The sequence below is a fragment of the Giraffa tippelskirchi genome, chromosome 1, assembly GCF_054371585.1.
Source record: "Giraffa tippelskirchi isolate mGirTip1 chromosome 1, T2T-mGirTip1v1.2.pri, whole genome shotgun sequence".
Taxonomy (NCBI): Eukaryota; Metazoa; Chordata; class Mammalia; order Artiodactyla; family Giraffidae; genus Giraffa; species Giraffa tippelskirchi.
Genome location: NC_137275.1, coordinates 31,491,387 through 31,508,293, shown reverse-complemented (window position 1 = coordinate 31,508,293; position 16,907 = coordinate 31,491,387). Strand labels below are relative to the sequence as shown.

At 37.1% G+C, this 16,907-nt stretch overlaps 1 protein-coding gene and 1 long non-coding RNA gene across 3 annotated transcripts in view; one reads left to right on the top strand and one right to left on the bottom strand.

Annotated features, from left to right (window-relative positions):
• Positions 1 to 16,907, top strand: part of LOC145544777 (uncharacterized) — a 207,062-nt gene that overhangs the window by 79,878 nt on the left and 110,277 nt on the right. The window lies entirely within an intron of this gene.
• LOC145544738 (transmembrane protease serine 11C-like) overlaps positions 1 to 16,907 on the bottom strand; it is a 69,637-nt gene that overhangs the window by 45,362 nt on the left and 7,368 nt on the right. For both annotated transcript variants that reach the window (XM_081587861.1, XM_081587853.1), the window contains exon 2: positions 13,706 to 13,821. In XM_081587861.1, coding sequence (XP_081443987.1) covers positions 13,706 to 13,802 — 97 coding nt within the window. In that variant the 5' untranslated portion in view covers positions 13,803 to 13,821. The remainder of the gene's footprint in view (positions 1 to 13,705; positions 13,822 to 16,907) is intronic.

Sequence of the window (16,907 nt, the reverse complement as noted above, 5' to 3'; positions counted from 1 at the left end):
CATCGTGTAACTGCTTTCATTCTTAAGAAAAATCTTGTGAAATAGAATACTCCTATGAAATTTCAGGTAACTTGACATTTAAATACTATTAGTTCCTAGTGATTGTTGAAATAACTTTGACATGTATATTAAATTATAACCTTGTCAAAGTATGTAAGTCATATTTTAGCATTCTAATAAAATTCTTCATATGAATGACTACAGTTAATTATTTAAAAAGATCTTTCTTATACACTCACTGCTGCTGCTGCTGCTACTGCTGCTAAGTCGCTTCAGTCGTGTCCGACTTTGTGCAACCCCAAAGACGGCAGCCCACCAGGCTCCCCCGTCCCTGGGATTTTTCAGGCAAGAACACTGGAGTGGGTTGCCAATTCCTTCTCCAGTGCATGAAAGGGAAAAGTGAAAGTGAAGTCGCTCAGTCGTGTCTGACTCTTAGCGACCCCATGAACTGTAGCCTACCAGGCTCCTCCGTCCATGGGATTTTCCAGGCAAGAGTACTGGAGTGGGATGCCATTGCCTTCTCCTATACACTCACTAATAGTAAAAAAAAAAAAAAAAAAAAAAGCAAAGTAAAATGAGATAGCATTTTTCTTGAATTTTATTGGCAAAAGTGATAAAAATAATAATACTCAAACTGGAATGCCTATACTTAGATAAAATAGATTTTAAGCTAAAAATAGTATTGAATAATAAGAGACAAAGAAGATCATAACATAATAATATATGTAATTATAAAGGGGTCAATTCATTAAGAAGACATAAAAATTTTAAATACTTATACATCCAACATCAGAGCATCTAAATATTGATCTGAAGGGAGAAATAGACAATGATATAATAATAGTGTGTGTGTGTGTGTGTGTGTGTGTGTGTGTGTATGTTTAGTCACTTCAGCTATGTCCAACTGTTTGCGACCCTGTGGACTATAGCCCCCCAGGTTCCTCTATCCATGGGATTCTCTAGGCAAGAATACTAGAGTGGGTTGCCATACCCTTCTCCGGGGGATCTTCATGACCCACGGATCAAACCCTTTTCTCCTTCATCTCCTACATTGCAGTCAGATTCTTTACCCACTGAGCCATTGGGGAAGCCCAAAAGTTACCAGAAGCAAAAAAACAACAAAATCAGAGCAGAAATAATGTAAAGCAAAGATCAAGGTTTCTTGAAACTTTAAACAAGATCAACAAAATTTTAGCTAGATGGAGAAAAACAGAGAGAAGATTCAAAACCAGAAATTAAAGAGAAAACTTTGTAACTGATACTACAGAAATACAGAGGATCATGAGACTACTATGAACAATTATGCACCAAAAAGTTGATTAACGATTATGCACCAAAAAGAAGGGATAGATAAATTTTTAGAAACATACAACCTGCCAAGACTGAATCATGGAGAAAGAGAAAATCTGAATGGACCAATAATGAGTTAGGAGTTTGAACCAACAATCAGAAACCTCCCCAAAGAGAAAAGCCCAGGGCTAGATTGTTTCTCCAATGAATTCTACAAAGCATTTAAGGAATTAATGTTAATACTTCTCAAAATAATCTAAAAAATAGAAGAGAAAGGAGCACTTCTAAATTCATTTGTTGTTGCTTAGTTGCTAAGCCATGTCTGACTCTTTGCAACCCCATGGATTGTAGCCTGCCAAGCTCCTCTGTTTTGCGATCTCCCAGGCAAGAATACTGGAGTGGGTTGTCATTTCCTTTTCCAGGGGATATTTCAACCCAGGGATTGAGCTGAAGTCTTCTGAACTGGCAGGTGGATTCTTTACCACTGAGCCACCAGAGAAGCTCAAACTCATTTTACAAGGCCAGTATTACCCTAATATCAAAACCAGATTAGGACACTGCAATAAAATCCCTAATGAATATTGTACAACAATCCTCAACAAAATGATAGCAGATTGAATGTAACTATTAATACACATTAAAAGGATCATATACCACAATTGATATGTCTCCCTGGAATTGAAGGATAGTTCAATATACACAAATCAATAAATTTGATACACCATATTAATAGAATGACAGATAAAAATCACTGATCATCTCAACTGAGGCAGAAGAAGCATTTGACAAAATACAACCTTTCACATTGTAAAAACCTAAGGGAGCAAGCCTCAACATAATGAAGGTAATACGTGACAAACCCACGGTCAGCATGATAATCAAGGATGTAAGGTTGAAAGGTCAGGAACAAGATAAGGGTGCCCACTCTCACTACTCCTATTCAGCATAGTTCTAGAAATCCTAGCCAGAGCAATCAGGTAAGAGAAAGAAATAAAAGGCATCCAAATTAGAAAGGAAGAAGGAAAATTGTGATTTGCACATGGATGATCTTATATAGAGAAATTTCTATAGACTCTGCCAAAAAACTGTTAGAACTAATTGAGTCAGTAAAGTTGTTGGATACAAAATCAGTTGTGTTTCTTTTCTTTTTTTTTTTTAACTGTATAAACAGTTGTGTTTCTATACACTAACAATGAAACATATTAAATAATGTATAAGCATATTGTGATAATCATTTTGTAATATATAAGTGTATAGTAGTAACCATTTTGCAATATATAAGTATATCAAATCAATTTGTTATATACCTTCAACTGACATTAATGTCATATGTCAATTATATTTAAGTAGAGATCTCTTCAAGAAAATTAGAGATACCAAGGGAACATTTCATGCAAAGATGGGCTTGACAAAGGACAGAAATGGTATGGACCTAACAGAAGCAGAAGATACTAAGAAGAGGTGGCAAGAATACACAGAAGAACTGTACAAAACAGATCTCCACGACCCAGATAATCACAATGGTGTGATCACTCACCTAGAGCCAGACATCCTGGAATGTGAAGTCAAGTGGGCCTTAGGAAGCATCACTACGAACAAAGCTAGTGGAGGTGATGGAATTCCAGTTGAGCTATTTCAAATCCTGAAAGATGATGTTGTGAAAGTGCTGCACTCAATATGCCAGCAAATATGGAAAACTCAGCAGTGGCCACAGGACTGGAAAAGGTCAGTTTTCATTCCAATCCCAAGGAAAGGCAATGCCAAAGAATGCTCAAACTACTGCACAATTGCACTCATCTCACGCGCTAATAAAGTAATGCTCAAAATCCTCCAAGCCAGGCTTCAACAATACGTGAACTGTGAAATTCCAGATGTTCAAGCTGGTTTTAGAAAAGGCAGAGGAACCAGAGATCAAATTGCCAATGTCCGCTGGATCATTGAAAAAGCAAGAGAGTTCCAAAAAAACATCTATTTCTTCTTTATTGACTACGCCAAAGCCTTTGATTGTGTGTATCACAATAAACTATGGAAAATTCTGAAAGAGATAGAAATGCCAGACCACCTGACCTATCCCTTGAGAAACCTGTATGCAGGTCAGAAAGCAACAGTTAGAACTGGACATGGAACAACAGACTGGTTCCAAATAGGAAAAGGAGTACATCAAGGCTGCATATTGTCACCCTGCTTATTTAACTTATATGCAGAGTACATCATGAGAAATGCTGGGCTGGAGGAAGCACAAGCTGGAATCAAGATTGCCAGGAGAAATATCAATAACCTCAGATATGCAGATGACACCACCCTTATGGCAGAGAGTGAAGAGGAACTAAAGAGCCTCTTGATGAAAGTGAAAGAGGAGAGTGAAAAAGTTGGCTTAAAACTCAACGTTCAGAAAACTAAGATCATGGCATCTGGTCCCATCACTTCATGGGAAATAGATGGGGAAACAGTGGAAACAGTGGCAGACTTTATTCTTTTGGGCTCCAAAATCACTGCAGATGGTGATTGCAACCATGAAATTAAAAGACTCTTACTCCTTGGAAGGAAGGTTATGACCAACCTAGATAGCATATTTAAAAGCAGAGACATTACTTTGCCAACAAATGTCCATCTAGTCAAGGCTATGGTTTTTTCAGTGGTCATGTATGGATGTGAGAGTTGGACGGTGAAGAAAGCTGAGTGCCGAAGAATTGATGCTTTTGAACTGTTGTGTTGGAGAAGACTCTTGAGAGTCACTTGGACTGCAAGAAGATCCAACCAGTCCATTCTAAAGGAGATCAGTCCTGGGTGTTCATTGAAAAGACTAATGTTGAAGCTGAAACTCCAATACTTTGGCCACCTCATGCGAAGAGTTGACTCATTGGAAAAGACCCTGATGCTGGGAAGGATTGGGGGCGGGAGGAGAAGGGGACGACAGAGGATGAGATGGCTAGATGGCATCACTGACTCGATGGACATGAGTTTGGGTAAACTCTGGGAGTTGGTGATGGACAGGGACGACTGGGTGCTGCGATTCATGGGGTTGCAAAGAGTCAGACATGACTGAGCGACTGAACTGAACTGAACTGAAATGAAAGCTGGAAAAAGAAAGTTTCAAAGGAACATAGTAGTTTTGTCATTATATATTTTTATTCATAAATACTGTATGACTTCTTAATTTTCCATTAGGATATCAGGGTTGAAAATCTAGGCCATTAAGACAGTATTAGGCTTTATCAATGTGTTGAACTACTAAAAGAATTTTAAGCCATTCCCTAGGTCTGTTGTCCTGTTAGAGCTCTGAGTCCTGAATTAGATGGTAAAGTGGTCAATTGAGTGCCACTGTTGGCATTCAAAGGAATTATCAGACTATTGTATTAAAGGATTAGCTTCTGTCCTTCAAATGTAACCTAGAGCTTGAGCAAGAAAAATTATGGTCTATGATCTAACTAATATTTTTATTGGTTTTTCCTTCCTAGAAGAGTCACATTTTTTAAAGCTTCCAGGTCACATTCTGGGCTAGGGTTAAGAGCTCCAGGGAAGACTATTATCCTGACCAGTTTTTCTCTCTGTATTTTTATTTATTTTTGTTTGATTTCCAAGTGGTTTTTAAAACTGAGCTATAATTGACATACAACATTATATTAACTTCATGTGTGGTGGTGGTAGTTTAGTCGCTAAGTCATGTCCGACTCGTGACCCAATGGACTATAGCCCACCAGGCTCCTCTGTCCATGAGATTTTCCAAGCAAGAATACTGGAGTGGGTTTCCATTTCCTTCTCCAGGGAATATTCCCAACCCAGGGATCGAACCTGGGTCTCCTGCACTGCAGGCAGATTCTTTACCAACTGAGCTACCAGAGTTTCATGTGTACAAAATAATGATTCAATATATGTACATATTGAAAAATGATCACCATAATAAGTCTAGTTAACATCCTTCCAACTGATTTTTATGCACATTAAAGCTTGAAAAGTGGGGTGTAGATAAGTGACTCTAAGCCTGCACTTTCTATTAAGATCACATGTGGACTTTTAAGAGCTATCATCCTTTGTGTCCTCTCCGACAGATCTGTTTATTCTTCTTGGTGGGAACATGAATGTTGTTTTAATTAAGAGCCCTAGATGATTCTGAGGCCAGGGTTAAGTATCTGGGTTCCCGAGCATATTTATGAGGGTTGGGTTCAGCCTTTGGTCCTAGGGTAGATAACAGGGTCTGTTCTGCATGGGTTTCGTAGAGGCAGAGTGGTGCAGCCCACATTAGTCACTGTATAGCAAAATTTGGGACATCTGTGGGAAGGAAGAAAGACAGAGAAGGAGAAGCTCAAAGTTTGTTCTTCACGTAGGAGTCATCTTTCCTGGGAGAAGGCAATGGCACCCCACTCCAGTACTCTTGCCTGGAAAATCCCATAGATGGAGGAGCCTGGTAGGCTGCAGTCCATGGGGTCGCTAGGAGTCAGAGACGACTGAGCAACTTCACTTTCACTTTTCACTTTCATGCATTGGAGAAGGAAATGGCAACCCACTCCAATGTTCTTGCCTGGAGAATCCCGGGGACGGCGGGGCCTGGTGGGCTGCCGTCTATGGGGTCGCACAGAGTCAGACATGACTGAAGTGACTTAGCAGCAGCAGCAGCATCTTTCCTGAATCTCTCCTGAGACAGGGAAGGGTGGACTTTCCTGAATTTCCAGGCCCTTCTGCCGGTGGCCTTGGTGGTAGCAGGTAAGGGTCTGTGCTGAAGCCTTTAAAGGCATATTCTGAAGATGCTGCTGTGATTTCTCCACATTATTTCACTTGAGGAAGAAACCTAGAGGAGGAAGTGGAAGAGGAAGACATGGCAGGTTTTCAGGTAAATGTCTTGTTAGGGGCTATGTCCTCCTTACTTCTTGAAATGCCGTGGTTTTACAACAGAAAAATTTTACTTTTGTACCTCTGGTGTTCCTGCCTAACAAGTTGTTTTCAACTACTTATTTTCTTCTTTCCTGTGATAGTCAAGGTTAAGTCTTTATACTACTTCTCTCCTATATCCCAAATTCTTTTCTTTGTTCAGATTTCTGATGGGGCTTTAGCAATTCCCATCACGAATTAATGACTTGCAACTACAGAAAATTTTCCCTTTGTGCTAGATCACTTGGGAAGTTAGTGATAGCTAAGATTCCTATGTGGGATGAAGTGGGGGCCTGGGATTATCAGTGAAATGTAGTGTTTGGTTCCTGTATGGATGCTCCATCAGTTCTATACAGACCAAGATTAAGAAAATGCACATCTAGAGAGGATAGCATTAATGGTCCAAAATAACATAGACTTTTCTAAAAAAGAAGAGTAATTATGAGACACAACCTCTCTAGAATTCTAAAGAAAGAATATGGGAGTTTTATGTGGCTTGACATTTGAACAAAACTGATGTTTTTTATGACTAGATTTAGATTATGGTTTGCTAATTTTTCTGCCAATAAGTATCACAACAGTTATATGTCCTTCAGCAAATATTAGGCACCTGATATCAGTTTGTCCCATTAGAGCTGATGTTATTCACTTGGTCCATGTGCCAGATTTCTCCCCTACTCTTTGTATCTTTCCAAAACTACTGAGAAGTAATAAAAAAAATGCTGTTCAAGGAAATAGATTTATGTTGAATTTTCTACTTGTCCTGTGATAAATAGAATTCTTTTTGTGGTCAGGACCATACATATATCGTGGGCTTATAATTTAACTGATAACAGCATTTGTGTACTTGTCCTTGAATTTTCCACCCCTAGCTCTTTCTCACACACGGTGACTTATTTGCTCAAAACTGAATTCCAGTGGCCACCAATTGCTCCCATTTTTGGCTGCTATTATCTTAAAAAATGAATCACCTGAAATACTACCAGATTGGTCCTTAGTTTCTGTTCTCAATGTTTAGGACTTGTTAAAAGTAGTTTTCTAGACTAGGATCTGGAGAGTCAAGGAAATGCTTTTTTCCATTAAACTTAGCCCTGAAGAGAAAGTCTAGGAAAAGTACCTCACAAACTTATTAATATCATTTTGTTCTTTGCTAAGAAGCAAAAACAAAACAAAGAAAATAAATTTCAATTCAAGAAGGAATAATTTTTGCCTTGACTCTGTTTTCCCTTTCTTTTCCTGTTCCTTGAAAGTGAGATTGCTATTTTGGGATTAACAGTTTCCATTTACAGTTGGCACAGGAATATTTGAAATTTCCTGAATTACCAGTAGTGAGAAAACCATCCAGACAGATTAACATTCTCCATGCATATTCGAAAACTTTCCTGGAAATCTCATCTGCTCATTTCCTCATCAATTACTCACAGCCTAACCTAGATAGAATTTTAACTTCCTGAGGAAGACATTATGTGCTACTTCTTGATATTCTACCTTCTCTTTTCCTATAGCAATATAGTTTGTGATTTTTAACTGAGGAGATTCTATCCATAAATAAAAATCTATATTTTTCTGCCCCTGTTTATTCCATCTGGGAGTGATGGAGTGCACTTAGGTTTTGACAAATGGAATGAAAGAGAAAATGGTATGTGCAGCTCCTGAGATGTTTTCTTATTGATAGAAAGCATGCTCATCTCCTTCCTACTTTGCCTTCTGTCTGGCTGGAATGAGAACCTGATGGTCAGAACTGACACCGTCACTTTGAACATTGAGAAGATCTGGACAATGTAGCAAGATTGAAGGGGACTGGGTCCTTGAAATCTTGAAGTGACAAACTGAACCTGAGTCACTGACCTCTAAGCTTATTTGTATCTTATTTGTACCTCTGAATCTTATATTGTATCTGTCTCCTTCCAGATCAGTAGTTCTGACTTTGGCCGAACATTAGAACCATCTGGGGAGCTTTTAAAGTTAAAATTTCCATTCCAGACAGCATTTATGAGTGGGGTTTTTGTATTAGTATTCTTTTAAAAAGCTTTCCAAGTGATTCTAAGGTGCAGTCAGGGCTAAAATTTATTACTCTAGATCAGGGATGAGCAAACTATAAAATTTAGCCTGCTGCTGAGTTTCGTATGGCCTATGAGCTAAGACTCATAGACTATTTTCTTTGGCTCCAAAATCACTGTGGATAGTGACTGCAGCCATGAAATTAAAAGGCACTTGCTCCTTGGAAGAGAAGCAATGGCAAATCTAGACAATGTATTAAAAAGCAGAGACTTTACTTTGCCTACAAAAGTCCCTATAGTCAAAGATATGGTTTTTACAGTAGTTATGTACGGATATGAGAGGGAAGGGAAGTCGCTCAGTCGTGTCCGACTCTTTGCGACCCCGTGGACTGTAGCCTACCAGGCTCCTCCGTCCATGGGATTCTCCAGGCAAGAATACTGGAGTGATTTGCCATTTCCTTCTCCAGGGGATCTTCCAGACCCAGGGATCGAACCCAGGTCTCCCGCATTGGAGGCAGACGCTTTAACCTCTGAGCCACCAGGGAAGTCCACGGATATGAGAGCTGGACAGTAAAAAAGGCTGAGTGCTGGAGAACTGATGCTTTCGAACTGTGGTGCTAGAGAAGACTCTTGAGAGTCCCTTGGACAGCAAGGAGGACCAACCAGTCCATCCTAAAGGAGATCAGTCCTGGATGTTCATTGGAAGGACTGATGCTGAAGCTGAAGCTCTAATATTTTGGCCACCTGATGCTGAGAGCTGACTCATTAGAAAAGATATTGATGCTGGGAAAGATTGAAGGCAGGTGGAGAAGGGGATGACAGAGGATGAGATGGTTGGATGGCATCACCGACTCAATGGACATGAGTTTCAGTAAACTCTGGGTGATGGTAAAGGACTGGGAAGCCTAGTGTGCTGCAGTCCATGGGGTCACAAAGAGTCAGATATGGTTGAGCAACTGAACAACAGCAAATGAGCTAAGAAGGCTTTTACATTTTTTAAAAGTTGAAAAAAGTAAAAATAATATTTTATGTCATGTGAAAACTACCTGAAATTCAAATTTCAATGTCCATGAGTAAAGTTTTATTGGAAATTAGCTATGTTCACTTATTTACATATTGGCTAAAGTGTCACTACAACATTAGATTCGAGTTGTGATAGGCTATTATCACACACAGAGAGGAAATTGTATGCTGTATGACCCTTTGCAGAAAAAGTGGGCTGACCCTGTACTAGAAGCTGAGCACTTGAGGAAAAGTACTAATATGATATTTTAGAAACTCTCCTCCACTAATGCTATACTCCCATTATAGCACCTACCCTACTATTTGCATTAAGTATATAGTAGTTATCCAATGGGGCTTCTCTGGTGGCTCAGTTGGTAAAGAATTTGCCTGCAATTGCAGGAGATTGCCTGCAACACTGGAGACCTGGGTTGGGAAGATTCCCTAGAGAAGGAAATGGCAACCCACTCCAATATTCTTGCCTGGGAATTCCTAGGGACAGAAGAGCCTGGGGGGCTACTGTCCATGGGATTGCAAGAGTTGGACACAACTTAGTGAATAAACCTCCACCTCCAGTCACCCAGTGAATGGCTTGTTGGGTTGAATTTATATCCAGTTTCATATATGTGGGCTTCCCTGGTGTCTCAGATAGTAAAAAAATCTGCCTGCAATGCAGGGGACCTGAGTTCGATATTTGGGTTGGGAAGATTCCCTGGAGAAGGGATTGGCTACCCACTCCAGATTCTTACCTGGAGAATCCCCATGGACAGAGGAGCCTGGTGGGCTATAGTCCATGGGGTTGCAAAGAATCAGATTACGACTAAGTGACTAAGACTTCAGATATAATGGGAGAAAGAAGAAGGCACTCTATCATCTCTTAAAAAGTTAACCAAATAGATAACAAACACAACATTATCATTGCATACAGTCATGTGAAGTAGAAAAAGGTAGGTTTTTGGAGTGAGTATCTGTGCTGTGCTTTGGTTTGTCCAGCTGTCCTTGTTTAATTGGTCACTGGCCCAGAGGAATGAGTCCTTATTGAGAGGAGATGGGTAGTTACTTCCAGGTTTGGTGTCTGGAATAGTGAACTAGAAAATCTTAAAATGGTGAGGGAAGCCTTATTTAAGAGACTGCCTTTAAATGATACCAAAACATCTGGATAAAAAGTATAAAATTTGTTTAATCAGATTGAGATTTTGTTTATTTAGTGACAACCAGATAGATTCTTAAAAGGGTCTTTCTGATTTAATTTTTTAGTTCATACAAGATATTGTGGAATCAGGTAGGTGGCCTAAAAGTAAAAACAAATGGTCTTTAAAAAAACAAAGAAATAAAATCTAGGACTTTGGAAACTCTACCAAAGTACTTTACACAGTATCAGAATATTCTATTCCTGTTTTTACAGGTGTACTATGACTTGAGAAAACTTACATCATTTACAAAAATTACTTATTATTTTCATACAAAGGTATTTAATTTTGGATTTTCTCCTTTATGGAAGTTTTTATAAGCCATTAACTTTTATAATTTCTGGGAAATAGATATTACTATGACTAACTCCAAGAGTGTATCTTAAATATATTAGAATTCATACTCTTTTCTCCCATGAGTAGTTTCTTCTGGGCCCACTGAAATTATCTGTATTTAATTGTTTTAGAATAATCTGCAAGTGGTGATTATGTATACAATATATAAAATATGTGTATTATATATACATTGGGCTACCCTGATGGCTCAGATGGTAAAGAATCTGCCTGCACTGCAGGAGACCTGGGTTCAATCCCTGGATCAGGAAAATCCCCTGGAGCAAGAAATGGCTAACCACTGCAGTATTCTTGCCTGGAGAATTCCATGGACAGAGTAGCCTGGTGGGCTACAGTCCCTGGGGTCACAAAGAGTCAGACATGACTGAGCAACTAACACTTTCACTTTCATATATACATTATATGCAACATGAAGCATATATTTGTACTATATACACATGTATACAGACTGGTATTTCAAACAAGTATATTTTATAGGATGTAACCATAAAAATTTGATTTAATTCTTTAGTGTTAAAAAGTCTTACAGTCACTATAAACACAAAACAGGATCTCGATTCAGAAAGTAAGATATCCAGGTCCATTTAATAATCAAAGTTTGAGCTTAATTTAAAGTTGAGATAGTTTCCTTCCCAACCTCTTTACCCACTAAGTCTAGCTATTTCTCCTTTTCCACTTAATTTACAGGATTTGGACTCCTGTAGGTGCCTACCTGGAATGGTTGAGAATTTGGCATCTAGCTCTTGTGCTCTAGGAACTTGGTTTGTATTTAAAATTAACTTCTGGAGGGGGGTTAAGGATGGGGAACACATGTAAACCCATGGCTGATTCATGTCAATGTATAGCAAAAACCACTACAATATTGTAAAGTAATTAGCCTCCAATTAAAATAAATAAATTAAAAAATTAAAAAAATTAAAAAAATAAAAAATAAATAAAATTAACTTCTTTCTAGTTTTTTTCCCCTGAATTTTGACATTCATTTTTCTACTCATTACTGGTGATGTTTCAACTACAGTTCCTTTACATGAACAAATGTAATAATTCCAGCTTGACTTTACTCATTCCTTAGCATTTAAGTAGCTGGAGATATTTCCCATTCTTTAACTGAAGATCTGATTACCCCTCCAGGTGGCCTCTTGAAAAGGACCTAAGGTGATGGGACTTTTTTCTGGGGTGGTCTATATCTGTTTCACAGGAAACATTTTATGCATTATTTGTCTCGAAGACTAGCTGTTCAAACGGCCCAAGGGTACTATCTTCTCTTCACTCTGCTAAACAAGCACCACCTCTCTTGCCTTTTAGAATGTCCACGTGTGAGTCAGAGTCCAGTTCACTCTTTTCTTGGATCTACAAGTCTTCTTAGGGTTGCATTGGTCTCTTTCAAAGTCCTTCTCTCAGCTTGATGTAAAGGGAAATACATCACCTATTCTTCACATATCAGGGTGGTTGTAGTTGTATGGGAAATTACAGCTCACTTATCTCTAAAGATAACCTATTCAAATATCTTTTTCTTATCTGGCAGTTTCTGGCACTTTTACACACTTGATGAAAGGCAACGAGTCTGTCTCGAGTGAACACCTCTTACTCAAAGGTTTACGGGCATATACTATGACTATGACTCGTGTTTTGGCTGTGGTAGCAGCTGGCATTATAACCTACCTAATGATAGTGTTCACACAATTGTGTCTGTCTCTGGAAGATGAAACATATGGTAGTAAAACACATAGTTACTGGGGAGATGGCCTCTTTATTCCATTATACACAACTCAATTTCTCTTTATCCAAGTTCTTGTCTTCTTATAAACTGAAAGGAATGTTTATTTAGCCAGAAAGCCTCTTTCTAAATGTATTTTTTTAAGAAAATACAACTATGCTTTACAGCAGTTGTTCCCATCCTATAAGCCATGAATTATAGAGGGTAGGGGTAAGTTGGCAGCAGAGATGATTCTGGGGAATATATATATATATATATATATACACCAGGCATTTTTTTCTCTACTTAATAAAAAATGATTCTTATATATATTAGTCATTTTCAAACATATATAGATGTAATTAAGCAGGTTAACTAAAAGCATTACTAAATTTATATTGTTTATGCCTTTTTTAATTCAAGAAGTATTTATTCTCTTGAGGGAATGTAGGAAAAAAATTTCCCCTATAAAAAGTCCTCATTCTTAAAAAGGTTAAGAAAGAGTGAGTTAAAGACAGTAACAAGAATAGAACAGAAAACTTGGCACAAAAAGCTGTTTTTAAGAAAAACATTAGTAAAGCATTAGTGACTGAGCTGTGTCCTACTCTTTGTGACCCCATGGACTGTAGCTCTCCAGGCTCCTCTGTCCATGGAATTCTCCAGGCAAGAATACTGGAGTGGCTTGCCATGCTCTCCTCCAGGGGATCTTCCTGACCCAGGGATCGAACTTGGGTCTCCTGCTTTGCATCCAGATTCTTTACCATCTGAGCCACCAGGAAGGCTCCCAGGATGACTCCATATTTTTTTCTATAGTATGCAAAATATAGAAAAATATTGTACTGACCTTTTAAATTTTATTCCTCAATAATAGGGAAAATTCTACTTTTTAGTAAGAATTTTATGAGAAGAAAACTTAGGATAGAGAAAAAATTACAGGCCTTGGGATAAGAAAGCTTAGATGCCCATGTTATAGACTTACGTTTATTTGTTAACTTACTGACTTCTCTTCAGAAAGTTCTATGCTCAGCAAAGGTAGGGGCTATGACTACTTGATTCAATAATACATTGAATTGAGAGCATAAATCTTTACCCAGAAACCACCACATCAAATCTTTGGATGCAGAATGCCCTAAGCCAAAGTTTGCTAAAGAACAATCTCATTAAATGTTATTAACCACAAGAAATTCTCTCTGTCTAATAATCTTCTCGGACTGTTTTCCTTCCCTCATCCTCAAAATTCCTAATTTTCCCAATAATGCAACCAATAATTCTGTATGATCAGAAAGTCAGACATATTGAGTACTCACCATAAGTGACAAAACAAACAATGAGTCCGATGACTAGTATGGCGATGACCATCATTAAGATACCCAGGGTAATTGTTCCACACCTTGCGATTTTCATTTCTGTGATTGAATCCGTTCTTTTGAGCAGTAAAGATAGGGAAGCAAGTGTTAATATGAGCAAAATATAGGATACTCTCAGAAATAAACATGGACGTTGATGTAAAATGTAAAAGTGCACTGTTTTACATTAATTATGGACTCAGTGGACAGCTGAGCTTGGGGAACAATATGTAGAACTAGCGAATTAATATTGACCTGCTTATTTTTCAGCACATATGAATAAAATGAATAAAATTAAACTTACTTCATTCAGCAAATATTTATAGATAACCTACTAGGCATAGTTGTAGGAATAAAAATCTCTTTCCTTATGAAGATTACATTTTACTAAGGGGATATAGACAACAAATAGAGTATATTTAATAAAGAAGATACATAACTGGTAAAAAGATAATAAGTACTGTAGGGAAAGTAGAGCTACATCAGGAATGTGAATGAGGGGGAAAGTGGTAAGAGTAATTCTTAGTGGTACCAGGGTCCAGGTCATATAGGGACTGTGGGTCATTGTAATAATTTATTTTTCCCCTCTGAGTTAAATGTGAACTTTGGAAGTCTTTGAATGGAAGACTATGATGATTTAGCCTAATTTCTTAATGAGATCCCTCTGACTGCTTTGTGGAAAGTAAATTATACATGGCAAGGGTGGAAGCAGAGTGATAAGATAAGAAATTATAATAATTGGGGTACAATATGATATTGACTTGGACCAGAGTGCTGGAGGTGGAGAAAATGAAAAGGGTTTGAATTGGATATATTCTGAATACAGAGTTGATAGAAGTTCCCAATGAACTGGTGGAGTGGATGGAAAAGAGATGTGAAAGATTGTTTCCAGTTCTTTAGCTTGAGGGCTTGAGGGAGGGAGTTGTCTACATCTGAGATGGGAAGGTTATTGCTATAGCAGGTTTTTGAGGAAATGATTATTATTTCAGTTTTATGTTTTAGATGTTCACTAGTCATCCAAGTGAAGATGCAGGTAGGATACACAAGTCTGGAGATTTGAATAGAGGTCTGGGTTGGTGATATACATTTGGCACTCCTCAACGTAGAGATTAGGCTCTGGGACTAGATGGCATTACCAAAGGAGCTAGTGTAACTAGAGAAAAAGATCAAGAGATGATCACTGGGACATTCCCATTTTAAGAGATCAGGGAGAAGAGGAAGACCAAGCAAAGGAGACTGAGAGGAAGCAACCAAAGCGGGTAGGAGGAAAACCAAGAATATTGATGTCCTGGGAACCGATCGAAGTGTATCAAGGATTGCATAGGGGATCAACTGTGTCAGATGATTGCCAATGGCTCATAAATTGATAGATGCTGAAAATTCATCATTGGTTTACCATTATGAGGTTATTGGTGACCTTGATGCAAGAAATTTTAGGAATAGAAGGGGTATGATAGTAGCTAGAGATTGTTTGAAAGAGAATGGAAGTAGAGGAACTAGAGACAGTAAGCACTGACCACACTTTCAAAGATTTTGTTGAAAAAGGGAGTAAAGAAATGGGAATATATACATGGTGAAGAAAACAGGATCAAGAAAAGTTTTATTTTGTTATGGAAAATTTAAATATATACGTAAAAGTATAGAAAATAGTTTAATAAACCTCAATTTATCAATCATATAGATTTAAAAACATTTTGTCAGTTTTCATTTATTTTTCTGAAGTATTAGTAGTTACAGAAAGTAATAATTATAGAAAATAATTGCATCATGACATTAACAATGGAAAAGTAATTTTAAATTTTTTCTATCTAAAAAATAAGGGCATTTAAAAATGATCATTTCTAATAAAATTAGTAATAATTTTTTAATATACTGTAATATCAAGTTCATATTCCTCAAGATATATTTTACATTATTTTGTTGTTGAACAAAAATCAGATCAAAACCTTCACATTGCATTTGTTTATTATTTTGCTTATGTCTCTTTAAATCTAGAATACCTTTCATATCCTGCTTTCCTTTTTAAATTTTTTGTGACATTGACTTATTGAAGGTACTGGGTCAGTTGTGCTGTAGAATGTTCTACCTAAGAAAATAAAACACTTCATACTTATATTGATAATATAATATACATTTTAATTTCTATTATATATTTCATATTTTATATATACCCACATGTATAATATTCCAGGTATGCTTGTATGTGTGAAAGACATTGCTGGTATATGTCATTGAAATATATACATTAAAATGATTATACTAAATTTTCATTAGTTTAAAAGCATTCGTATTAATTTGATTTTTAATTTGTAAATAGAGTCAAGTATCTATCAGAAATTTATTTTTTAGTTAGTTAACAGTCATTCCCTGAAAGGTAATATTCCCTGGAGAAATATTTACTAGACCCTTGGTGCAGATAAATGTCCAAATTTTAAGTTTTTTAGATATTTCCTTTTACTTAAAAAGAAAACTCACTTCGACTATTTAAATATTGTTTGTCAAAATTATGTTTACATCCTGCACATAAAATTAATATCTCAATATTTCTATAGAAATATGATAGTCATGAACTCTTTTGGTCCATAATAAAATAAAAAAACCATAAGGATACCTGACTATGTAAAAGTTTAGAGGAAAACACTTTTCAGTTGGACCAATTCACTTACTGAGTTTAGAAGAGTATATGACACCCGGTTTTTGGAAAAAGAAAAGACTAAATGGCATGGTAAAACCTTGGCAACTTAAATTCCTGTGAATGAGTATGTTATCCTAAAACATCCTCTTCCATACTGAAAGGTATATGTCTGCATGTTTTCCTTAATACAGGTTACCATGGAATAAGCCTCAATGAAAATGTGATAAATAGAGTGTGAAATTTGATGTGGCAAATACTTGGAATACATTTTCTATTTATCTCAGCTGTGTTCTTAAAACTATATTGAACTATATAAAGACACTGCTTTTGTGGATCAAAAAAATTTAAATATTGCCAATTTTATAATAATTCAACCTACAGATACATGTACATTTCATTTATTTTTTTCTCCTTCTTTGTCTATAAGGTGACAAAAAATTGATTCTTTTTAAACAAGAACTTGTTTATTAGGAAGATTGTTTGACTTCAAACTTCTCTTCAATGTAAAGTTCCTAGAATGAGAGATGC